A 25158-nucleotide genomic window follows, 5' to 3' on the forward strand; every position below is an offset into this window, starting at 1 on the left:
CCCCAGACCAGCGGAAAGAAGAGCAAGATCGTCCTCGGTGTCGTCGACAAGAGGGCTCGCTGGTGAGACCAGCAGAACCTTCCGCCGGTGTTCATTTCCGCCGGTGCGTGTTCCCGGGAACGTTGCCCCAGAGGCCAAACTCGCCAAAGCCAGCGCGGAGGAGAATGAGAGCCGCCGTCCGAGGCCGGCGATGACTTTCTTGTCAGCAGCCAATATCCTTCCTGCAACCTTCTCGGTGACAGCAGCATGATTGGCATGAGAAGCGGCTCTCCGGGACCCCAGCACCTCCTGGAGACTTTGAAGAACTTCGGCGTCGTGCAAGCGGTGCAAGTGGCCCTTTACCAGCTACGAAGCAACCAACTGGACAACACCTCCAGCCTCCACTAACAAAAACAATCTTTTAATGGTGTATGTCCTTGCTTGTGTCCACACAATGCCCTCTTCTGCCGTGGTTATAGTACGCGAATGCTGATTATTTGTTGTGATAGATGCCCGCGGGTATTGCCCGCCAATGAGAGCAGGAAGCAGGGGCACGGCCGGAGAAGCTTGACCATAAGCTGGAATAGATAGACGAGGGAGGCAGAGGAGGAGGTAGATAGATCCTAGAGATAGTGAAAACAGATAGTGTTGAAGCAGACTGTCGCCTTTGCATTTGATCTCCGCATGTGGGCGTTTACCTCGCACACTACCGGATGCATGTGACGCATAACTACAGGTATCCCACAGTTCTTCACATTTTGAACTTATTTTTTTCCTTTCACCCCCATTTCATCCACCGTATCTTCCTTCTTCCCTCTATTTTCCCACAGGAACCACGCTAGGTTCTAGGTTGTCTTCGAGGAGGTTAAAGTACATCAGTCATCTTCATCGTATTGCGTTCTACAATCTATAGAAGTGAATGCTGTTGTCACCGTCGAGTGTCTCTTTGAACCACGATGCGAGCGGAGATCTGGGTTTAAGTTTGAATAGAATCACGAAGCAGCAACTAACTCGAAGCTCCCTTCAGTCTCCCGGAGAACGGTGACACAAGCTCTCATACAAGCGATGTGAGAATGCTGACATGAGAAACTCAATTCCCCCAAGCACGCCCAGATCTCCAACTTTGAAGCCAGTCAAACTTTCAAAAACTCACCAAAGGGACAAATGGAAGAGAACGGGAAGAATGTAAAATGGGCAGCCGGGAGTGGCAAGGCGGGATGAGGGCAATGGCAGAGTGGAGGGGCCAGCGGACTGAAACTTGGATATAAGAACGAAGGGGAAGGCAGGAAGGAAGGAAGCACGAGGTACGGAGGTACTTCTGCTGACATGGCTGTGGCTCTGGCACTGGACATCTGGTCATCTGGTGAGTGGTGAGTGGTGACTGCTCTGGAAGGTCGTGGAAGCCTGGGCTGATATTCTGAAGCATCGGTCCCGTCGTCTGATCTTTTGGTTTTGCTCCTTCCCCATGCCCTGGCCTGACTGCTAGACAAGGTTCTTCTTTCCGTTTACGTTGTCGTCTTTTGATCGGCTAGCAGAGTCAGAAGGGGATGGACATCGAGATTCGTGGGGAAATGAAGGAAGAAGAAACGGGAAGAAAGACGGGGACAAAGATAGAAAAACCATGGGCACAGGATGTACTTGCATAGTTCCTGACTCTGGTCAATATGCCTCTGATAATGACCCAACGGTCTCTGATCGCTGATTATGAGGACAGCCAAGGTTTTGGGGCCTGGCAGTTTCGATTACGTTGTCTTTGTTTTCCTCTTCTTGCTTGATGCTTCTGTCTTTTGCGTTGCCTTTTCCCCCACTCGGATCAAGTCTTCCTTTCCACGCCTACTCCCAACTTCTGCTTTGCTTCTGTTACATGTATGTGGTAAAATTGTGCAGTCCTTCAGTTGGCAGTTGACAGACATGGAGAGGGCGGGCCAAATTGAGGTTCTGCTTGGGAAGGATGGAAGGAAGGAAGCGGAAAGTGCAAACCAGGAGGTACACGCGTTGTTGCTGGTTGAGGCTCTGACAGTCATGTACCTCTAGTGACGCATTTGGTGAAGCGCAATCTTGGGAGCGGAGAGCCTGACTTCGGTCCCATCGTGTGGTCTTTCGCTCTTTCCCTTCGTGTTCTATATATGCCTCTTGTTCCCTCACTGCCGTGGTCAATGATGCTCTGGCAAACGGGCAAGCCTTGGAGCTTGGCAGCCAGTGGGCAAATCTCGGTCCCGTCGTCTGATCTTTGGTTTTGTCGTACCTTCCAGCAGAAGGTTTTCCCTTCGTTCAATCTGCCAGCTTTCTTGCCGTCCTGCCACTGGCGGTCTCGCTTTCGTCCTGTCTTCGAGCTGTCTGGCAGTTGTCCAAATTTGCACTCGTGAGCTACCTGCCACTGGAGGGGTATAAAGGTCTCCCAAATCTTCAACGTCGGAGAAAACTTTCTCCTTCCATTTTTCTCCCGCACACAAACCACACTTCTGTCACTTGTCTCATCAAACGACAAGCCCAACTTCAAGTCTTCTCCACAACCAAGCGCGACCAAACCTATCATCAAAATGGAAGCAACCAACAACACGGGCAGCAACGCCAACGAGATCCTCAAGTTAGCAGCACTGATCCTGCTGGTTCTCGCCATCATCGCCATCATCATGTTGGCCCTCCACTTCCTGTGGAGACAAGAGAGAGATGCTGCATCTAGTGAGTCAACTTCTAATTTCTGCTGCTTAATTTACATCATTGCCTTGAGTCTTCCCGCACAACCAAACCACTTCACTTCTGTTTTGTCGCGGCTTTGTCACTTACCCTTCCCTCTCCTGCCGCAGATCCGCGGCGCTTCGGCAACCCAGACGTGGGACTCTTTTCGAGCCATGAGCTCAACCAAATGGGCGACGCGATCCTGCTCACCGAGATTCCCACAAGACCTCGGGCCGCGCGACGCGCGCCCAACACATTTTGACACTACCCGGTCTCAGCTAGAGGGGGGTTGTCGGGGGAGAGAGGGGCTGGGGGAAGAGGAAATTTTCCGCAGAGCGGTAGGGGGTGTTTGGGAGAAGGGGATGGGAAGTTTGGAGGAGTGGAGGGAGGAGGGAGAACAACTAAAGCGTGGTGTTTGGTGTTCGGGTTTCTTTTTGTTGTATTTTGCATCTTGAAGAGCTTGGTACTCCGTGGGGGTCATGCGACGGTCTGGCAAGATTCTGGACTTGTCGCTCCAGTCGGTGGCAGGACGATTTCTTCTTTTTCGAGTTTGTTCTCTTGCTTCTTCTACTTTCTAGAGTTAGTTCACCCCGTTCTCTTTGACAATACCAAATCTTCTCGCCATGCTCATTCTGATGTTCTGTGATATGACCCTCTTCATGATCTTTAAAGATATGTGCAGTCCGGGATTCGAACCCGGGGCCCTTCACTGTATCCCAAGAGCCACCAAGAGACCCGCGGTTTATTGCGAGGGTGCCACCTCCAGAACCCGAGTTTTTGGGAGTGAACGCGCTGACCACTGCGCCAACTGCACATTGGTTTTTGTTGGAAGGTGTGCACAAAGATCTGATACATATACCCCGGGAGAAGGAGCCCGGGCCCTGGTTGGCCGAGGTGAGTATCGTAGCCCTGGGGCCACCGGGCATCTCGAGGCTCATTCCAGGTGTTGAGGCTCTGCTGAGCCTTGCAACCCTAACCCTTGGACTGTGGGCAATGTCCGTGTGACAGTACCTAACGAGTCCTTCCTTCACCCGGCATCTGCGGCGGCCGTGGAAACACCTACTTAAAGCCTCCAACAGCTCATGATAATCACATACGACCATACCCACTGGAAAACTCGGGATCCCGTCCGCTCTCCCATAGATAAGCCAGTGAGGGCCAGACTAGTAGTTGGGTCGGTGACGACCAGCGAATCCCTGGTGTTGTATGTCTTTTTTCTTCTTTTTTTCCCGATCTCTTTCTAAAACACACTTGTTGGTTTCTTTTTTCATGAGTCCGCATTGTATTTTCCTAACACCCAGCACAAATATTTGCGCCTTCACTTTAACCGTTGCCGCCCAGGCAAAAGGAGCTGCAGATACTGTGCTAAGATCATGTTGTTGTTGTTGTTGTTGTTGTTGTTGTTGTTGTTGTTGTTGCTGTTGTTGTTGTTATTTTTAACGTCTACCGTAACCCTCTCGATGTAGTGGCCGCGCCCAATCTCCACCCCTTCACCCCGTAAAAACCCTGTAAGGTTGTCAGCAGTGCCCCCATCGTCGATGTGCTGTTGCCAGAGTGACTGGCGCCAAGCCTTTCTCGTGCAAGTCCACGAAAAGAAGTGCGAGGTCTGGATTCTAGCGATGAAGCGCTGCCAGTAAATTCCAATAGCAAGGGAGAGGTTCTCCCGCGTAGCCGCTTCGCCCGTGACGGGGGAAACTACATGTGCCTTCGTGCAGAAGAAGGGATGGAATGGATTCTTCCAGCTTCCACAGAAGCACATCGGCAGGGCGTCCTCGTGCTCGAAGCGCTCGTGGTAGTCCTTGAAATTCCCGTGGCCTGATCTAGCTGCCAGAAGATGGTGTAGGGAGCGCCTGTCCAGCTCCAACTCTTCGTTAGGATTGGTAGAGACGCCCAGCCTATAGTCTGCATATGACTCTGGCTTGTTCGCTGCCCACCATGCCTTGAAATCTGTGCGCGCCTCCTTTTCGCAAGCCGCCTTGAGTGCGCAAGGGTAGCCAAAGGGTCATTGCCTCGGTAGGTACCTAACGAGTCCTTCCTTCACCCGGCATCTGCAGCGGCTGTGGAAATACCTACTTAAGGCCTCCGACAGCTCACGATAACCACATACGACCATACCCACTGGAAAACTCGGGATCCCGTCCGCTCTCCCATAGATAAGCCAGTGAGGGCCAGACTAGTAGTTGGGTCGGTGACGACCAGCGAATCCCTGGTGTTGTATGTCTTTTTTCCTTCTTTTTTTCCTAATCGCTTTCATAAAACACACTTGTTGGATTCTTTTCTTTTGAGTCCGCATTGTATTTCCGAAGCTGGCAATTTGGTCGCTCAAGTGGTCTTATATAGTTGTGATAGCAGTCGAGAGGCACAACTGCAAGGCTGCCATCACAAGGCCTGGGAACTCAGCCCTCGTCTTGAGGGTTGAAAGGATCAAGAAGGCCTTCGAGACCAAAGTTAATTATCAGCTGAATTGAACCACTGTTCCAAGCCCATACTCTGCCCTTGTCACAGGTACCTACTGAGTCCTTCCTTCACCCGGCATCTGCAGCGGCCGTGGAAACACCTACTTAAGGCCTCCAACAGCTCATGATAACCACATACGACCATACCCACTGGAAAACTCGGGATCCCGTCCGCTCTCCCATAGATAAGCCAGTGAGGGCCAGACTAGTAGTTGGGTCGGTGACGACCAGCGAATCCCTGGTGTTGTATGTCTTTTTTCTTCTTTTTTTCCCGATCTCTTTCTGAAACACACTTGTTGGTTTCTTTTCTTTTGAGTCCGCATTGTATTTTCCTATTACCCAGCAGAAATATTTGCGCCTTCATTTTAACCTTTGCCGCCCAAGCAAAAGGTGCTGCAGATGCTGTGCTGAGATCATGTGGCTTAGAACAGTAGTTCAATTCAGCTAATAAACTACTTTGGTCTCGAAGGCCTTGTTGATCCTCTCAACCTCTAGAGGAAGGTATGACAAGGGCAGGTTTCGGAGCTTGGAACAAATAGTTCAATTCCGCTGATAAACTACTTTGGTCTCGAAGGCCTTGTTGATCCTATCAACCTCTAGAGGAAGGCTGGGCTTCAAGGCCTTTTTATGCCAAAGGGAAACGGTACCTTTCTAGTACGTACGGGTCCTTGTCACCTGAGACTCCAAGGCACCTAGCGATCTGCATACATCTAGGTCTTTCTCGTATGACACCAGGAGTGTGGCATATGCCCGTATGACACCAGGAGTGTAGCATATGTCCGTGTGATACCAGGAGTGTGGCATATGTCCGTGTGACACTACCTCTATCTACCTACCTAACTACCTCTACATTCCTCAATCACATATACAATATCAGAGCTAATCTATAGGGTCGAGTGGTATAGGCGCCCCCATTCTTGCTCTCCCCGGTGGCGGCGGCGGCGGCGAGACTTCCCCTTGCAAGTCATCCACTTGCTACCTCTGCCTGGTGTGTCGTCCCCGCCGGCGCATCATTATTACTATTCGGATCCGGAGAAGCGCCAAGTATTGGGCGAGAATCAATGCGGCGGATGCACGGACGAGGGGGGAGATGGGGGTTAGGGTCGGGTGGAGGGTTCTGTGGGAGTTTGGCAGGGGAGAGGGGGTTGAGTGGTGAGGATGAGGTAGAGGGGGTGGAGTGGGAGGAGGATGAGGAGGCTAGCCCTGGATTGGAGGGAGTAGAGGGGTTTGAGATGAAAGCCCAGTGCTGAGGGTCGAGGAGTGAGCTGGTGTTGAGGTACATTCAGGTTCTGTTCTTTTGCATGCTGTGTTACTGATGCCATCCTGTTATTGTCAATTATGGTCGGGACCTGAAAGAGATAAACAAGAAGCTGACCTCGTTTGGACCTAGATACCCGCATGGTCTTCGACCATGACAGAGCCGGCCTTATACCGAGTACCTCAAAAGGCATATTTATCAACCAGAAAGGGCTCTCCGTTACCCCAATTGACATAATCATACCTCCTCCAAGCGTCCGTCGTCCAAAAAAACATATAAGCCGGATGTGGAAACTCTTGGACCGGTTGACCCAATGTCTCGAGCTAACAAGCTAACCCTTCAAGGGCCGTGTTGTATAGGTATTACCCTGATCTGGAAGCTGACCTTGCTTACAAGTAAGTCCAGGTACCCGGATCGTCCTTGACCATACCCAATCGTTGCCGCGGATAGACCACGAGAAGAACCAGAGGACGAATTGATTACAAAGCGATTATCTGAATACCTTAGCTCGCCTGTTTCACGCGCTCCGACTTCTGCCTGACATGCCTCCGAGTCTACCTCTACCTCCAAGTACCTCATCCTGTCCATCTTGCCAGCTGTCCTGCCATCCACCCCTGGAACAGATCACAAGCAGATCAATGACCACCGTCATATCCTAGTCGCAACTGGGAGAAGGATAGAATGTGATAGCTGTAAGAGTTACCCCGCCGGATCGTCAGGCCCCTAGAGATCCGAGATAGGAAGTGCGGACAGGTGGTGGGCGGGTACATTAACCTACAACCTACAAGTCGCTAGTCCGTCTTATGGCTTACAAGAGGAAGACGATCCATGAGATATTTTATCTCTGGCTAAGCGAGAAGCTCGGCAAGGCGAGTAGGTGATTGGGTTCAAGAAAACGAGTCCACCAAGCCTCGAGGTGCTAGAGACAAGAGAGACGACCTGAAGCAGGAAGTAAGAAACAGGAAATGGAAAAAAGGACAGGAGAAATGGGTACGTGGTTCAACAGCTTCTATCACATGCTTGACACTTCCCCGACGTAGAGGTAGGTGCCTTGATGACACTGAGACTTCAGGTTGTCACTAACTGCTGTCCGGTGATACTGAGACTCGTCAAGCGGGGTGGTTTGAGCCGACATGACCGTGGCTCAACCGGCGAACTGGCGAGTCAGAAACTCAAAACCCGCACTGGTGGAGCGAACAGATGCTCAAAACGATGTATCAAGTCTTGCCTTGGTCTGTCTCAGACACACGCCATGATCATGGCTTCCATGGGCTTGAAAAAGCGATGGGCGTTAAGCACTGGGTCAGGGTATACCGGTATGGTTGCGTGTGCCGGGCCTGGAAGTGAGGAGCCAAAGAGGGTGTGTTAAAGGTATCAGGCAAGTTGTCAACTGTGAAGTGTCAACTGAGACTCAAAAAGTGCCTCAACTGAAACTGCCCTTACCAGACTACCTACCATTCACTGTTCGCCTTAACAACCACCTACCTCTATTCCCTAAAAGTACGAAGCCATGCGGCACTGGCAGTCCACGGTATCCCGGATGTTCATCATCATCTTCCCCGGTTGGTTGGTCACTCCACTTTGAGACTTCAGTAAGTTGACATCGAAAAGTATCTCTGAACATGCCGGACAACGGCCCCGAAAGCAACCTCATGAACATGCCCGGCTGTTCCCGAGTTGACATCGACCGGCCCAATCAACCTGCGGTATAAGTTCACGAACGAACCGCGCGGAGATGTGTCACCTGCATGGAAGATGATATGGCATGATTGATCTCCAGGCCCGAGAGGAGATCAGTGATGATCAGCGGCAAGGATAGGTCGTCTGGCAACGCCTGAGTGGATACACTGAGGGAGAGGGGTACCGGAGGGAAAGATCCTCACTGGACATGGAGGGGGAAGTACCTCGAGGTACATGTACGCAACCGAGCTGACGATTGGGCAGGTGGAATTCATCTTCGCTTTGAGCTACACCTGGTGTAGAAGAAGGTGAGACTTCGATTACAATGGATGTGATGAGGCAGTTTATTCATACTGATATCCGTCCAGACAAGTTACTTACAATAATGAGGCTCTCAGGCAAGCTCGTACGATCAATAAGTGAGGCTGTTGTCAGATACACGCCTCGCCATTCTCGACCACGGCAGTCAACCACAGGGCCAGATGAAAGGGGGGACGGTGTACATTCAGAAGATTTGAACGGCCTTGCGTCGGGGAATTGTGCAAGACAGAAGAAAAGAGGTTTGCAGACAAAACATGCGGGGGAAGAGCATTTGGAACGCAACGATACCTCTCTATCCGACCGTTAGAGCTGTTGATGTAGATGTTTGACTGACTGACGGTGTAAGGGACCAGACGAGCGGCAAACACGAGTGACACCAACACTTGAGGTGCTCGTGCAACGCAGTGGGCAACGGGAAACCGGTCAACTACCGGCGGCACTGGTTGCGAGAATTACCGAGCTCGACGCTATAAATCTCTAGCACTGTTCTGGATGTATGGCTCTCAGACCCGGGTGGTAAGTGAATGGTGACTGGTCAGTTTTGTTTTGGTTTGGACTCGAAGTCACTGATGTCGAGATGCAAGGTTGTGTTGATGGGAACTGGTGAAGAGAGAAAGAGTAAAATGGAGGGTCACTTTGTGAATTGAAGGTGTTATTGCATCGTTACCTCTTGGTACTGATGTTAATCTCTTCAATCTCTTCAACAACTTCAACGCTGTCCTCAACTTCAAGACCACAAGTCCACCAGCGCCAAGCCGGATACCTCAGCCAGAGCTGTCGAGGTAGCATCGGCACTTTCTTCCCGCTCTGCCAAGTTGACGATCATCATTGTATACGGCTCCAGCCCAAGTGGAAAGTGGAAAGTCAGGATGCGAGTAATCTCTCGAGTCTCGATTTAGAGTCTTTGCAAAATTGGTTTCAGGTCTGGTGGTCCTGACGGGTCTTGACGAGCGGGAACCCCCAAGTTGGGAACAAGATGAGATTAAAGTTGTGTTGTTTGGGGTTTGGAGATGAAAGCTGGACCGGAGGCAAAGGGAAAGAAAGAAGCAAAGGCAAAGAGACGAGACTGTCAAGGACAACAATCCCCATTCTGGCTGCTACCAAAGAGACGATGAACGCTGGTGTGGGTCAACGCTAAAAGGGACACGCTATACTATTTTGGGTAATGCTCAACATCTTCTGCTGGACTAGCTGAAAGGTGAACACAACACGCAGGCGGTGGAGAGAGAGAGGGACCGACTCGGCTCGATGATGGTTCGGTGCAGTGGTTATCATCATGAACAGCTCGGTCACGAAAATGAAGAGTGGGAGGTTTGCAGGGTCACTGGCCTGATAGGACCGACTTGAGGGGAAGTGGCTGCCGCCACAGTTGACGCCTTGGTAAATCCCGCGAGGCCTTTTTGGGAACGTCTTGAGGCGCCTTTGGACGCCTTGGGAATCGCTGGCACCTTGATGGGATGAACTTTTCCTGTTACAGAAGGACACCTGCAATGTCTCAAGATCGGAGCCAGGATCATGCTTTTTGGATGAGGTGCTCTTTGTCGATCAGGCGCTGACGGGCAAGACGCCCCGGGTCTCAACGGACGGGATGCCGGTGATGGTTCGAGGTGGAAATGTCTCAGTGAGGCGTGATGGGAGAACAAGAAATGTTTAGTTCAAGTGGATGTCTGGACTGAATGGCTCATTGGTGCGGTCAATGGACGATTGTTTGAGGCATTCACGTTCCGGGTCTTTCGATTCCGTGAGGCTTTGAGCCACAAATCATCGCTGGGATTTGGTATCAAGTCGTCGACAGGGGCCGCACAGGCCCTGTGTCTCACTGTTGGTAGCAGAATTCCGCTGGACTGAATGGACGGTTCGGAAGAGACATGCAAACGAGAAAAGGACTCATCACGAGCACGCCTCGAACAAGTCCCTCACTCAATGATGATGAAGAGATGATGATGATGATGATGACCATGTTGATGTGGTGGAGGATATCACGGATTATTAGCTCGGATCGCCTTGTGGGATGCGGCAGATAAGATGATGTGTCGATGAAAATAGCAGATGAGGGAGATTAAAAATCAAGATGATTGGCAATTCTGGGGATACGATGGACGGATGTTTTTGGCGTCAATGTTGATGTTTGTCGACGATACGGGGAGATTTGCAAGGGTGACAGAGAGGGATTTAAGGTACGGTACAGGGGCACGTGAGGGGGTCTGTTAGGCTAGGTACCTGAAAGGAATGCCAAGGACCCTCCAAACAGCCCTGAACATCCGCCATCTGGGCCCAATAGGTGTTGTCTGATCACGAAATCCGACCTTGGAGTTGACAACAGCAAAACACCACATCGATACTGTATTGAGGGACACATCCGGAAGCATCCCGCTGCCGGTTTCTGTTTTCCGCCTATTCCCTTCCACCGGTTCATGTGCTCCTTGAGCGGGTTCTTTCTGTGTCGATTATCAGGTGTGTCACTGTGTCGTCTTCCAGGCTTGCCGTGCTGTCGACACCCACCAATCCAGATGACAGCTGAGGACCCCTTGACCCCCTGCCATCAACCCCATACAGTTGTGGGAGGCACTGTAGGTACCCTAAAGAGACGCTAACGTTGTGCAGAGTCCAGACTGTCCTCCATCCAGAGTGGAACAGACATTGCTGGGCATTGCATATCCTCCCCCCATTCATCTCCATTTCCAGCTGCCATCAAAGTTCGAAAAAGATGGCACATCCCGCTCTCAGTAAGGAGGAGTAGTCGCCGAACTCAATATCCCATCATTTCCAGTCATCCCACACACACTGGCAAGGCGGATCACTTGTGTTGAATCTTTCCCCAGATTTATACACATAACCCATTTCGCCGAGTTCCATTGCCCACCTCACACCCCCTGTAGACTAGACTATCCCTTGTCCAGTTCCTGGCTGCCCAGTGTTGCTTTTCACCTTCCATAACTGACCGACACCCCGAATGGGAGAGGGCGAGTATCAATATTAAAGACCAAGTCCCATCCCGCCGTGTGTAGTTGTCTGTCTGTGTCTTCAATCTTTAGTCTCCAGATCAATAACTTCATACAACACAAAACAACAAAGATGCCTGCTAGCCGACGAACCAGCAGTACGGACGGGCCTCCGCAGCCGAGACAGCTGCCCGGGTCCGCGTGTGAGGAGTGCCGGAAGCGCAAGTTGCGATGCGACCGGCAACGTCCCCAATGCGGAACTTGCGCCGATGCAGGAATCGTATGCGAAGTCAACCACAACCGTCTCGCCCGCGGACCCAAGAAAGGCGATCTCAAGGCCCTGCGGAGCCGCATCGGTAGGTCACCCCGAGTCCCTGCATTCACCCCGACGGGAGTCACACAGCCCTATATCTCGTATTCGGGTCTCAAGTTACCCCAAATCTTCGGTTGTTGACATCATCTTTCTTACTCTTCTTTCCTTTCACATAGTCGCTCTTGAACGTCGTCTCAGTCTCGACCCAACCAACCTTGATGCCCTATCACTGCATGGCGACGCCGACCTTTCACAACAACATCCTCTTCCAGTCGGGAGTACACCACCACCGGGACCTGCCTCCGATGGAGACCTCAGCCAACTCCCATCACCACGAGGGACGAGGGGATCGATATGGGATGGGTCCGACTACCATGCCCATGGTGGACAGCTCTCGCCCATGACACCACATATTCCCTTGTCGATGCAGAACTTCAAGTTCCCTCCATCACCACCAACACCACCAAAGCGCGCCTTGATCCACGATCTTATGCGTGCAGACCTGTAGGTCTTCTTTCTCCCATCTTCCACCTCATGTCAACATCTTCTAACCTCTTCCAGCGACCAACTCTACTTCGACCGCGTCCACCCTAACGTCCCCATCTTCAACCAATCCCGCTACTTCGCCCTCTCCCAACAAACACCACTCACCAGCCACCACCCCAGCCCCCGCCTATGTCTCCAGTACGCCATGTGGACGCTCGCCATGGCCTTGTCTTCCCAGTTTGAGTCCTACCGCGACACCCTCTACACCGAAACCAAGCAGATGCTCGAGTCACTCGACATGTGCGAGAACAACAACCACCACAGCCACGGAAGCCCCGTCTGCATCGAGGAGGTCCAAGCCTGGCTCTTGCTTGCCTTTTACGAGTTCTCCCGGACCAACTACAAGCGCGGGTGGGTGACAGCCGGCAGGGCGTTCCGGCTGGTGCAGCTGGCGAGACTGCATGAGATCGATAGCCCTGAGAGATCGATGTTGCAGCAGGGCGAGGACCCGGTGGTGGTGGAAGAAAGGAGGAGGACGTTTTGGGTGGCGTATTGTCTGGATCGGTTTATCAGTTTGAAGAATCAGTGGCCTTTGACGTTGATGGAGGAGGTGGTGAGTTCACATATCCCCATACACCTGCATTTACCTCGCAACCACATGCTGACGACATGCAACGCACAGATCTGCACCCGCCTCCCCTCCCCCGAACTCGCCTTCCAAAGCAGCCAACCCATCCAAATGTGTTTCCTCCCCGAAGCCATCGCTTCCAGCGACCACCTCCAAGGCCTCTTCTCCCCGCTCGCCGAGAGCGTCGTGCTCGCCACCATCTGCGGCCGCACCCTCTCCCACACCCAAGTCGCCAACGTCGAGCGCACCTACAACGGCTTGGGCAGCACGACCATGTCTCCCGACTTTTGGATCCGACACGAGTGGTTGGCGGGCATGATCAACAAGCGACTGGACTCCCTTATGCAGAGCTACCCCGTGGTATCAGCGGCCGCGGATCCGATGCTCTTCTTTGCTTTTATGCTTGCTCATACCACGACGATCAACCTTTGCAAGGTCGTCGAAGCCGGCCACTGCCACCAGGGGACAAATGGACAATGGGACCCAGCGGCATTCGAGTACCAGAAGCGAGCACTTCGGGCCGCGAGGGAGATTGCTGCTTTGACCAAGGCTCATGAGCATCTTGGTTACTTCAAGGCACACATCTTTCTTCCCCTGTCCATCTCCCTCGCCGCTAGCCGGTTGATATCTCAACGCACCCAAACGCTGAATGAGCTCACTGCCCAAGTACTGCCTGAGGGATTTATTCCGGCTACTACTACGGAAACCGAATACGATGCTGAGATCCAGTGCTGCTTGGACGCGCTTAGGAAGATGCAGACTTTTAATAATTTGGCTAGGGAGCATCTGCATACGTTGGAGATTGTGCAGCGGCAGCAGCAGCATCAGCAGTACGGTCAGCATCATGCTCAGCCCGGTCAGCAGCATCATGTTCAACAACAACGTGCTCAACATCAACACCAACAACAACAGTCACAGACTCTGCTTATGGACCATGTACCAAGTCAGAGTCATTCACACAGTCACTCTCATTCTCTTAGTGTTTCACATCAGCATCAGCATCAGCATATACCCCAGATTCAACTTTGTGCTTATTAGGTGGAAGGGCAGGAAGGAGGAAGAGGAACCAGAATAGGGACGGGGACCAAGGGACTAGGAAGGGGAATAGTGGGAGGGAGGAGAAGGATAATACCTATACCATGAAGCATACAACTACAACTACTGCAGAGCAGAACAAGATACCCAAGAATATGCAACTATAATACTTTTATCAAGTACAAGTACATTGCCACAACCACAACCGCGGAAGCTGTTAGCTGATAACGAGACGCATGTCTCACACTTTTCATCCCTCAGCTTCCTCCTACGGAAGTTACCACCTTCCTGCAACGGCTATGCTTGAAGTGCAGCTGAACCGCAAGCCTCACTTCTGTAAGCCACCTGTAAATAAGGGAGGGATCGGCATAACAACATTTGAGGGTCGCACAACAGCTTTTATGATATTCGAACACACGAATCAGATCTCAGTGCTTGTCCCATGGTTTGAAATGAGGCTTGACAGTCTTGTTAAAGGCTTGATACAAGGCATGGTCGGCCGCTTGGCCGGTGCAATGCAACCCGGGCCGTCTTCCGCATGCCTTTTCCGAGGGAACGGTTAGCTGAAGACTGAAGTGCAGCATCGTCAAAACCGTCTGCGAGGGCGATCGGTTGCGTGGGTTTCTGCATGGCGTTCTTCCACAGCATTAACGGGAAGCAAAAAAAGAAAAAGTCATAACAAATGGGAAAGCTGCGATGGAGTCTGGTTGTAAAGCGGGATGCATGGTTTTGGTTCGATACCTCATTTGTGGGAACGGGGGAGAAAGGATCAATGCAATGCATGTGCACCTCATCAATACATCCATTTGACAAGCGTGCATACCTAGAAGGAAACCCATCGTGGAGGTGATGACATGGCCTGGCTCGTCCCATCTTCCGATGTCTTTCGGCCTTCAAACATGCTATCTGGAAGTGTTCCATTCGTTGCTCAATGTTAAGGTATGAGGGCCACTAAAACGCCGAAGTTGTTTAATCAGATAGGTACACAGGTATGTGATAGCACTCGGCTTGGGAACGAGAGGGAATGAAGCCATTCACCATGTCCAATAGAGTACCACTACCGATCGGAGAACCTCGAGCCGGACAACACACCCATCTATCTGCTTGGGCGAATGGGTCCTTGATACCTACGGATCATCTTAGGCTTGGTATGAACATTAACGGGATCTACCGCGTGGATCTGAGTCTCGGCCTCAGCTCGAGATGTCCAGGGATTTGGAATCCCAACCCAAGGGTTTGGGCGCTTCCTCGGCGTGTACGTGAGGCGTCTGGCCCTCTTCTGGGTTCAGCTACAGCTGGAAGTGCTGGAACCGGCGGGACTCAGCCGAATTGGCAACCCTGCTTGGGAGTTTAGAGGTAGATCAACACCTCGATCACGATCTTGTCATTTTTCTCAGGGGACTACACGTGTAATCACTGATCATCAGCCAGCTCGTCCGGCGCGTCAGGCTCGTCAGGCACGCTTGCTCGCTTATAGGACGTACCAACTGAAGTTCCTTGAATACCTATGACGACCCCCAAAAGCCCAAAGCCCTGAAGCCCTGAGGCCCTGAACATCCGAGTTGCCCTGAAAATGATATGCGGACATGATCCGATATACCGTCGACAAATCATCGACAATCGTTGATCCGAGTTGATCACGATTTTTGATCATCATTCACCCCGATAACCGAGCAGGATTTCAACCTTGAGGTACACTACATCAATGACTCGGCTCTCGCCAACTCGCTCGCTTCGGGTATCCAGATAACATCCAGTGGCAGTCAGGCAAGCTCCTCCAGTTCATCCCACTCGTTGACCACACCGGGGGATACTGTCCCTGTTGACATGGGGCTGTTGACATGGGGGAGATGGGGAAAAGGGACAAGGTTCCCCCAGTCCACTAAAAGGGGGTACCGGGGGGTGGGGTGGGTTACAGTGCCCTCATCTGCCCCCGTACGGTCTTGATGGTGATCGACAGTGCGCTAGCGCTAACAGGGAATGCAACTCCCAGTGAGCCGGTGAGCTGTCCCCAGTCACCTCAGCAGTATCCCTGTTAGTGCAGTCTCTAGCATGTCACCGCACACAGTGGACAGCACTAACAGCCGGGAGTAGTGTAGACCGGAAGTTCCCAAGTCCCTTGTCACTCCCCATGATTCTTGGACTGTTGGACGCTTGAGATTTGGACTATTGGGGAAAAAGCACCAGGTGATCAGGTAAGTCATCTCCATCATCTCCCTCATATCTCCATCTTTCCCATTCAGCTCTAGTAGGTGCTAGCGATGATCGACGGTGCGGAATGCTGTCCTTTCCTCCCTCGTAGCTCGTGTCCCTCAAAGACCACTCGGCCGGCCATCAAGGTTCACTGTCGAGATCACGAGCGACCAAAGCCATGGAACAACACTCCAGAGATGCCGAACCTTGACCAAACATGAGCAGGTTTATGAGAGAGTTGAATAAAAAAAACAAGTGATATTCGCGCAAGTCTAAACAGTGAAATTAACAGAACTAATAACTCCAAGGCATCCAAAACAAAAAAACATGGCAAAACCAAAAGCAGGTAGAATGACCAAAACAGAACAGTAAAACAAGACGCCAAAAACATGCTCAAAGTGAACTCGCCAGCAAGTCCAGTCCAGTCCTCTTTCTCCACCCTCACTGCAGATCACTGCATCTCATCAGACCGCCTTGAACCAACAACTCCCGTCCTCCCGACTCTCCCATGGGCCATGAAGAAATCCCCATCCGGGATCCTGCAATTCCGAGTTCGGGGTGCGACTCCCCGCTTCTTTCTCCTCTGCTCGGTAGTCCACTGGGAAGTCATTCCCGGTCATTCCCATCGTGGGCCGTGTCCAAGCTCACCGAGCTCACCGTCCACCCTCATCCTCAACACCGTAGACACCACCGTAGATACCATCACCACCGTGACCACCGCTTCCACCAAGTAAATCCCATATCGTAGCCCCCCTATTCCTTAAGCCCAGCATCGACATGACTTGACTTCCCAACAACAACCCCAGCCAACCCCCTTAAACTTCCACACTGCATAATCTCAAAAATACTCATCTCGCTGCCCGCCTTCATGCTCAACATATTCCTCAACTCGACCGCCACCAGACTATCCACGCCGAACTCAGCAGGCGACAGCTCAGGGTTGATTTCTGACGCGTCGGCGATCATGAAAATGTCTTGCAGCTTTTTGGTAATTGCTTCCAGCGTATGCTCTTGAGCACCTTTTAGGGTTTGGGCGTTGGCCAAAAGGGAAGATAGGTCTGACGAGTTGCCGCTGGCTGCAGTGGGTGCGGTAGAAGTCTTGACTGCCCTGTGCTTTAACTGAGCGAAACGGGCGTCGTGCGCGAGAGGAGCGTCAGGGCTAGGTTGGCCGGTAGGTCCACAGTTTAGACCAAGCGTCAACTGGCCCGCGAAGGGCGTTTGGATGGCACTGCCGATGGCGGCGAGGACTTCGTCCTCAGCGAGGGCAGTGAACCCGTGTCTCTTGAGAGACTCAATCGTCTTCTCGGAGTCAGGATGATCAGCGAGGTACCCGACTGATTTCACCACTGCCAGATCCAAGCTTACACCGGGAAGGCCGTTAGCAACGCGGTGCGTGGCGAGACTGTCCTGGAAGGTACCGCCTGCTGAGTAATTGCTCTGGGAAGCGAACCCGACGACGCCGACGAGGGAGGAGAGCATGACGTAGAAATCCAGTGCCCCCTTTCCTTGCTTGGAAGAAGTAGAGGAGAAGTATTGATGCAAGTTCCAGCTGCCGTTGAGCTTGGGAGCAAGCGCAGCCTTGTGATCCTCCACCTTCATATGTTCAAGCACCGAGTCGCGCAGCTCCATGCCGCCGTGGATGATACCTCTAATAGGTGGGACTCCCCTTGCCACACAATCAAGGGCTTTTGTCAGGACAGCCATGTTGGAGATGTCACAGCTGATAGCAGTAACCTTGACGCCCTTAGCTACATGATTGAGTTCAGTCTGCAGCTGGGCAAGCTTATCGGCTTTGGCATTTCTCGAAAGAACCACAAGATTCTTGGCCCCGCGCGAGGCGAGGTAAGAGCAGATAGATCGACCGAGGCCGCCGAAGCCGCCGACAACGAGGTAAGAGGCATCTGACCGCAAAGAGACGGTGTTGGAGGTGGTGACGCGGGGAAGAACGGGAACCATCGTCTCCTGACCAGCGCTCAGAACGATCTTGCCCATGTGTTTACCAGCTTGCATCAGCCTGAACGCCTTCTCGATCTCTCCCACGGGGTAAACGGTGATGGGCTCAACTGTCTTCAATTCCCCGTTGCCAACCAAGTGGATAATATCCTTCATGATCCGATTGGTCTCCATCTTCTTGTGCTCGCCATAGGTGATGACATCGATACTGGTGTACGACACCGCGCGGGTAAACGCTTCCATTGCCAGGGAACTGTTCTGTTCCAAGTCGCGCTTGCCAATCTCTACGAAGCGGCCGAAGGGCGCAAGGCAGTTGAATGATTCCTGGAGCAAAGTGCCAGCGAGGGAGTTGAGAACGACGTCTACGCCGCGACCCTTGGTCATACCCATTACCCCGGCGGCAAAGGAAGTATCGCGTGAGGAGAAGATGTGGTCGGGCGCAATACCGTAGTGCTTCATCACGAACTCCCTCTTTTCGTCCGTGCCGACCGTGACAAACACCTCGGCCCCGACGCGCTGCGCCATCATCACCGCTGCTTGTCCCACTCCACCGGTGGCAGCATGAATCAGGACATACTCACCCTTTTGCAGTCGAGCAGTATCGTACAAAGAGACGTAAGCAGCGACGTATTGCGTCGGGAGAGAAGCGGCCGTCTCGAAGGTCATGGAGTCGGGGATCTTGACGGCGCTGGTCCAATGAATGCGGCATTTGCTGGCGTAGTGACCCCTAAGCAAAACGGATACGCGGTCGCCGACGGTGTAACCCTCAGAAGCAGCGGCGGGACCAACGCGGGTGATGACACCGGCGCAGTCGTAGCCCATGGTGTTTGACTTGAGCTGGCCCATGGCTACCATGACGTCGCGGAAGTTGACGCCGAAGGCGCGCGGCTCTACTTCGACGAAGTCCTCGGGCAGAGGATCAGCGGCCGAAGGGTCATCGACGAATTTGAGGGTGTCGAGCAACCCAGCGGTGCCAATAGTCAGACGCAAGGGACGATCGGGTTGGATGAAGGGCTCCATCTCCGCTTCGGGCTGGGCAGTCATATCCTTCTCCTTGAAGACAGCCGAGTTACGGTTCACGTCCTTGATGTACCTGGGAATCTTAACAGTGCCCTCGCGCTCGGCAAACTCAAAGTCGCTGCCGGTTTCGTTGACCGAGTAATCAAACAACTTGCGGAAAACCTCGGTGATGGTAGTAATAGACGACTCAGACCAGATATCCTTGGTGAAATCAAGATCGAGTGTCCCCAGCCTCTTACCGGAGTATTCCTGTCTCAGCGAGCGGAGGAATCCAGCAGCGAGAGAAGCCAAAGGCTGCTCACACCCATCCGCACCGCCCTGCGTCAACCAAAGCAGACCCTTGGCGCGTGTGCACATGTCCTTGATGCCGCTGAACTGTGCCTTGCTCGGGTCGGCCAGGACGGGGTTCTTGGGATCATCGAGGAAGACGCAAACGTCGTTCCCATCCACCTCAACCTCCTCAATAGTCTTGACAGTCGGAACCGAGCAAGTCAACAAGCCGATCGACACCCGAAGCTTGTCCAACCAAACCTCAGGAATCTGGTTGCTGCCCGTGACGAACTTGATATCAAAGTCAAAGACAGGAGCGCTCATCGCGGCAGTCGAGCTCATGACGCTAAACGCATAAAGCTCATCATGCTCCACATCCCTGATCTCAGCCTCGACTCCGCGGAAGCCAGTGCGATGCAAGACACGATCCCACATGGGCACCGAAAGCGACGGGCTGAACTTGCGTTCTTCTTCCTCAGACAACCACCATCCGGACAAGAAACCAAAGACGAACTGCACGTCCATCTGGTCCCTGGTCGTCTCCATGATGAACAGCTTGCCGCCGGGCTTGAGCAGCTTGCGAACATTGCGCATCGTATTATCCATGGACTTAGTGGCGTGCAGAACCTGGCACGCAATGACAACGTCATATGTGCCCTCCTCAAACCCTTGCGCGGATGGGTCCTGCTCGATGTTGAGCTTCTTGAAGCGCATGAGATCCTTCCACGGCTGGAACTTTTCCTTGGCCGCTTCGAAGAAACCGGACGACACGTCAGTGAAGTCGTAGCTAGCAGCGCGGGGACCCAGTCCGTCCTCTGCAGTGCCGATGGCGTTGAGAACGTGAGCCGTGGCACCACCGGTACCGCCGCCGATTTCAATCATTTTGGCATGAGGGTTCTTGTGCGCGTAGTGACGGACCATCTCGCCCAGCTTGGCGTTGGCCCGGCCCCATTTGAGGCCCTCGAGGTAGTACCTGCTCAACAAGTTCTGCTCGAGCATGACCTCCAGAGCAGTGATCTCTCCTCTCAAGATAGGCACGATCTGGGGTCCCAAGCGGTAGACCATCTCGCCGTTGGTGCTGCTAACCCTGACCTTTTCGAGCAGAGTAGCCTTCTCGTTCAGCGTGGCATTGGCCCACTTGCTGCTATCAGGCCCGAGCTCATTGGCGCGGGCGAGGTCGGCCTGCAGACGCATCCAGATGTAGAACTTCTTGTGATACCACTCCAGCTTCTTCATATCCTCGGGCGTGAGGTCGCGCAGGGCGTCGTAGATGTAGTACATGCAGGCCTTGCGGAGGTCCATGAGAATCTCGGCCTCCTCGGGGGTGATCTGGCTGCCGAGCTGCTTCTTGAGAAAGATATCCTTGAGGAAGGTCACGTCGGGCGCCCAGTGGGTGGTGGTGAACTTGTCGGCTTCCCAGGGCTCGTCAGAGGCGGTGGGCGCGTTGCCGATGGATTGGCAGACGAAGCCGTCGATGGAGATGACGGGCGTGGAGACCTCGGCGGCATCGTCAACGACGCGGAGAGCGGTCTTGGTGGACTGATCGTCGGCGTGGTCGAGATTGGCGTAGGCCTTGAAGTCGTGACCGGCTTGCTTGCTGATATCGTGGGCAATCCAGAGCTTGCTGATGGAACGAGGGACCTTGGGGGTCTGGTTCTTGCCACCAGCGCCAGGGGCAGCGGTGTAAGCAGCTTGGAAGACCGAGTCCAAAGTGGTCGGGTGGATGACATGGGCCATCTCGTGCTGCTTGGGCATAACAGACTTGGTATCAGCCACGGTGAAGGTGGTAACAGACTGCTTGCTGCGGGTACGAATGCTCTTCATGTTGCGGAAGATGGGACCATGGTTGATACCGCCCGAGCGCATGCCAGACCAGATATCATTAGGGTTGATACAGATACGATAGTGAGAGTCCGCGGTAGGCTGGTTAACAGCATGCTTGGGAGCAACACCGAAGTGAACGGAGATCAAACCCTTGCAGTGATCAGTCCACTTGTTGTCCAAGTTAACAGACTGAACAGTAAACTCGGTCCATCCCTTGGTCGAAAGATCCCTCTCGCTGCCAGGGCGAAGAGAAAGCTGCATCTCAATGCCCTCGCTGGTCTCAGGAACCACAAGAGCATTGAGAATGTCAACATCACGAAGCTGATATCCAGCAATCTTCTTATCACCTGCCTGACGAGAAGCAAAGCGCTGCACGCCCTCAACAGCCATGGCGATGTATCCCGCAGCGGGATAGATCATGTTCCCCTGCACACAATGGTCCCTGACCCAAGGAAGGTCACTAAGACGGACAATATGTCTCCACGTAGGAGCAGCAGGATCGCAACCCAGAACCAGCGAGCCAAGCAAATCATGAGGAGCCTCAGAGCGCTGTCTCAAAGCACGGTTGAAGCGCGGCTCAATCCAGTGCTTGGTCGAGTGATTCCAGGGATAAGCAGGCAAGTCCGTCAACACCCTGACACCCTCGGTGCCAAAGGGGAAGTTGACAGCCTTGAGGCTAACAGGATATCCCTTGCGAACCAGGTCACCGACGAGATCCTGTATGGTATCAACCGCGCTCTTCTTGCGAATCAAACAGCTGCCGTAGGGGATGTTAACCCCCTTGAACTCGGGCAAAGCCAGAATATCCTGGATAGGACCCGACAGCGCCGCGTGCGGACCGACTTCGATGACCATATCAACCGTCGGCTCCGTCGCATCCTTATCAGCAAAGACCATGCTGCGGAAGGCATCCACGAAACGGACACAGCCCGTCAGTGAGCGCACCCAGTGTCCCGGGCTGCCGATCTCGCTGACCTTGTCCATCCGCTTGCCGGTGCAGGGAGAAGAGAAGATCATATCCAACTTGTCCTTGGCCGGCTTGACCTTCTTGTCCATAGAGGCATAATACGCATCAGCGACAGCCTCCATGTGATGCGAATGCCACGCTGCGTCCACCTTCAGTCTGCGAGCAAAGATATTCTCCACCTTCATGACTTGCTCCAGCTCGATCAAGCCCTCAACATCACCAGACAAGGTGATACTGGTGGGTGAGTTCTCGCAAGCAACAACGACCTGACCCTGGGTGACCAGAGGCAGATACTTCTCGCCCTCTTCCCTGCCAAGTCCAACAGCCATCATACCACCCTTCCTCGCGAACTGGCGGTTACCCTCGCTCGCCAAACCACCTCTGGCAAAAGCAATCGCCATCGCGCTCGAAAGGTCCAGCGCCCCAGCGGCATACGCAGCAGCAATCTCACCGGAAGAATGGGAAGTGACAGCCGTGGGCCTGATTCCCCAGGCCTTCAACAGCTCAACCAGAGCGATCTGCACGGCCACGCACACGGGAGTGCTATAATCGAGCTTGTTGACATTACTGGTCTCGGCATCGCGCGAAAGCTCTTCGCACATGTTCCAGGTGGCACCGAGTTTCTTGAGCTCGACATCGCAGGCTAGCAGGGCGGCTTTGAAGACGGGGTAGGCGTCAATAAGCTCCTTGCCCATGGCCCACCATTGGGCGCCTTGGCCGGTGAAGACGAAGCCGATGCGCGGTGCGGTGGCAGAGGCTTTGGCGGGCTTGACACGACCTGAGTCGATGGTGCGGATCAGGGAGTCGATGGAGGAGCCGGAGAAGGTGGCGGACCAGGGGAAGAGGGTGCGGCGGGCGGAGAGGGTATGGGCGAGGTTGGAGAGGAGCGCATTTTCTTGGATTGTAGAAAGCTTCTTGGATTTTTGGGATTGGAGATAAGTCTTGAGGTTGGCAATCATGCGCTCGGTGGCCTTTTCGTCTTTGGCGGAAAGGATGAAGACCTTGGAGTTGTCATTGTTGACATCGTCATCAATGACAATTCCGCTATCGGCGTGGTGGTGACCGTTAGTGCGTCTGTCAGCGCCATTCGTCAGCGTCTTTGTCCGCTGCGCCGTAGCGAGATAGCTGCTATAATCCTCCATAATAACGTGCGCATTGGACCCGCCGTAGCCGAAATTGTTAATGCTCGCACGCCTGATGCCGTCCTTTGTGCCAACCCACTCCTCCAGCTCGGTGGGGACTTTCAGCTTCCACTCGTCCAAGCTCAACTTGGCATTCGGCTTCTCAAAGTTGACGCTGGGCGGGATCTGGCTCCTCTCCAGCGCCAACGCCACCTTGATGATGGCCGCCACGCCCGAAGCAGTCTCAGTGTGGCCAATGTTGGTCTTGACGGAGCCAATGCGCAGCAAAGCATCCTCGCCTGAGCCCTTGCGCGAGCCCTTGAACACCGAAGCGATGGCATTCACCTCGATCGGATCGCCCGTCGGAGTACCGGTTCCGTGCGCCTCAAAGTACGTCGTTTGTCCCGGATCGAGACCGGCGCGTTCGTAGCACGCACGGATAAGCGCCTCCTGTGCCTCGCCGCTGGGTGTGGTGATGGTCTCGGTTTTGCCATCCTGGTTGATGCCGGTGTCGCGGATGATGGCGCGGATTGGGTCGCCGTCACGGAGAGCAGCGTCAAGGGGCTTGAGGATCACCGTTGCGGAACCTTCACCGCGCCCGTAGCCGTTGGCGCGGCTGTCAAAGGCCCACGATCGGCCGTCCTTGGAGATGAGCGTCATGGAGGACATGGCGAGGAACATGTCGGGGTTGAACATGAGGTTGGCACCGCCCACGATGGACATGGTGGATTCGCCCGAACGCAAGCTCTGGCAAGCCTGGTGCAGCGCTGTGAGGGTGGTGGAGCAGCCGGTATCGACGGACATGCTGGGCCCGCGGAGGTCGAAGAAGTGAGAGAGACGGTTGGAGGCCATGGCGGCGCCGGTGCCCATGAGGAGGAAGCGGGGGAGTGTGTCAGGGTCACGGATCAAGCTCTCATGGTAGTCCCGGAAGAAGGAGCCGGCGTAGACCGAGGTGTTGGAGCCAGCCACATCCTGAAGAGTGATACCAGCTGTTTGGTTGGTGTCAGTTGCTGCGTTCACTTGACTTTGGGAAAGGGAAAGACCAACCGCTCTCAAGGGCTTCATATGTTGACTCGAGCTGTAGACGAAACTGGGGATCCAACGCAGCAGCAGTCTCGGCGGAAAGATTGAAGAAGTGAGCATCAAACAGGCCAATATCCTCCTTCATAAAGTGGCCTCCTATTACGTTTGTCTGCATGAGTTGTTAGCAGGTTTCCAACTACTCTTCCCACAGGGAAAACATACGCCATTGAGCTTCTCAAAGTTGGGGTGGTGGAATCCATCGATATTGAATCGATCCTTGGGAATCTCCGACCAGGCACTCTTTCCTTGAGCCAAAAGATCCCAGAGCTTGGACGGGCTGTCGATGTCGCCAGCGAATCGGCAGCTCATGCCAACGATGGCAATAGGCATGTTGGAATCCATTATGTATGTAAGGTTGGGTATAAAATTAAGAGGGGTCGTAAGAGTCGTATGGTTTCGTTAGGATGATGGTATGTCGCTTCGTCAACGTCGTTTATGTTGAAAATGACAAAGTGTGATATGCCCACAGATAACGGGAGGGGAGGTAAAGGGCACAAAATTGGAGGGAGGGGTATCTTGGATGAGTGGTGATGGCAAGCTAGGTGGTGCTCCCTTGGAAAGCGGGACGCGAGAAGAGTTAAGTATTAGAGGTAGAGGTAGGTATGGTGTGCGCAAGATGTGTGTCTCTGGATGTCCCGGTCCGGGCTTGTGTGAATCCGATCTTCTCCAAGGACCAAGACGCCGCCACTTGATGTTCGGTCAGGTAGTCAGGGCACGATGCAACACAAGGTTGAAGAGGGCCGAACTGGGCCAGACTATACCAAGCTGAAAAAGGGGAAGATCTTTAAAGAACCCTTGGTGAATACTGTTATGGACTGTGTATTTCGCCTCTAAAGACGATACCCAGCTCGCATAGTGCTATCCACGATTTGCTATCGCGCTATCTGCTTGGCTTAGATGAAGTTCCGATCGAGGCCGGGTGGAGGTGAGGTCGTTTGAGTGGCCCTGTG

The 25158-nt window shown here is 53.4% G+C and overlaps 4 protein-coding genes and 1 non-coding gene across 5 annotated transcripts; 2 read left to right on the forward strand and 3 right to left on the reverse strand.

Annotated features, from left to right (window-relative positions):
* Positions 1-2519: 2519 nt before the first annotated feature.
* On the forward strand, positions 2520-2920 carry SMAC4_08424 (uncharacterized protein; the record flags this gene model as incomplete). Its single annotated transcript, XM_003344895.1, has 2 exons — positions 2520-2661; positions 2787-2920. 2 exons carry the CDS (start codon positions 2520-2522, stop codon positions 2918-2920), a joined length of 276 nt encoding a protein of 91 aa, XP_003344943.1.
* A 413-nt stretch (positions 2921-3333) lies between these two features.
* Positions 3334-3472, reverse strand: SMAC4_13553. The gene is made up of 2 exons: positions 3436-3472; positions 3334-3369 (listed from the first exon to the last, which is right to left on the reverse strand). It is a non-coding gene; the product is annotated as a tRNA-Trp (tRNA).
* Positions 3473-3976: 504 nt separating this feature from the next.
* On the reverse strand, positions 3977-4417 carry SMAC4_13554 (uncharacterized protein; the record flags this gene model as incomplete). The annotated part of the gene is made up of 1 exon (XM_066091460.1): positions 3977-4417. The coding sequence occupies one exon, from the start codon at positions 4415-4417 to the stop codon at positions 3977-3979; it is 441 nt and encodes a 146-aa protein (XP_065946632.1).
* A 7031-nt stretch (positions 4418-11448) lies between these two features.
* SMAC4_09262 (uncharacterized protein) lies at positions 11449-13817 on the forward strand (the record flags this gene model as incomplete). Its single annotated transcript, XM_024655999.2, has 4 exons — positions 11449-11671; positions 11805-12132; positions 12190-12727; positions 12797-13817. The coding sequence occupies 4 exons, from the start codon at positions 11449-11451 to the stop codon at positions 13778-13780; spliced, it is 2073 nt and encodes a 690-aa protein (XP_024510956.1). The 3' UTR covers positions 13781-13817.
* Positions 13818-16231: 2414 nt separating this feature from the next.
* Positions 16232-24550, reverse strand: SMAC4_09261 (uncharacterized protein; the record flags this gene model as incomplete). Its single annotated transcript, XM_003344093.2, has 3 exons — positions 16232-24114; positions 24173-24317; positions 24371-24550. The coding sequence occupies 3 exons, from the start codon at positions 24548-24550 to the stop codon at positions 16724-16726; spliced, it is 7716 nt and encodes a 2571-aa protein (XP_003344141.1). The 3' UTR covers positions 16232-16723.
* Positions 24551-25158: the final 608 nt, after the last annotated feature.

Source organism: Sordaria macrospora, chromosome 3 (genome assembly GCF_033870435.1).
Source record: "Sordaria macrospora chromosome 3, complete sequence".
Taxonomy (NCBI): Eukaryota; Fungi; Ascomycota; class Sordariomycetes; order Sordariales; family Sordariaceae; genus Sordaria; species Sordaria macrospora.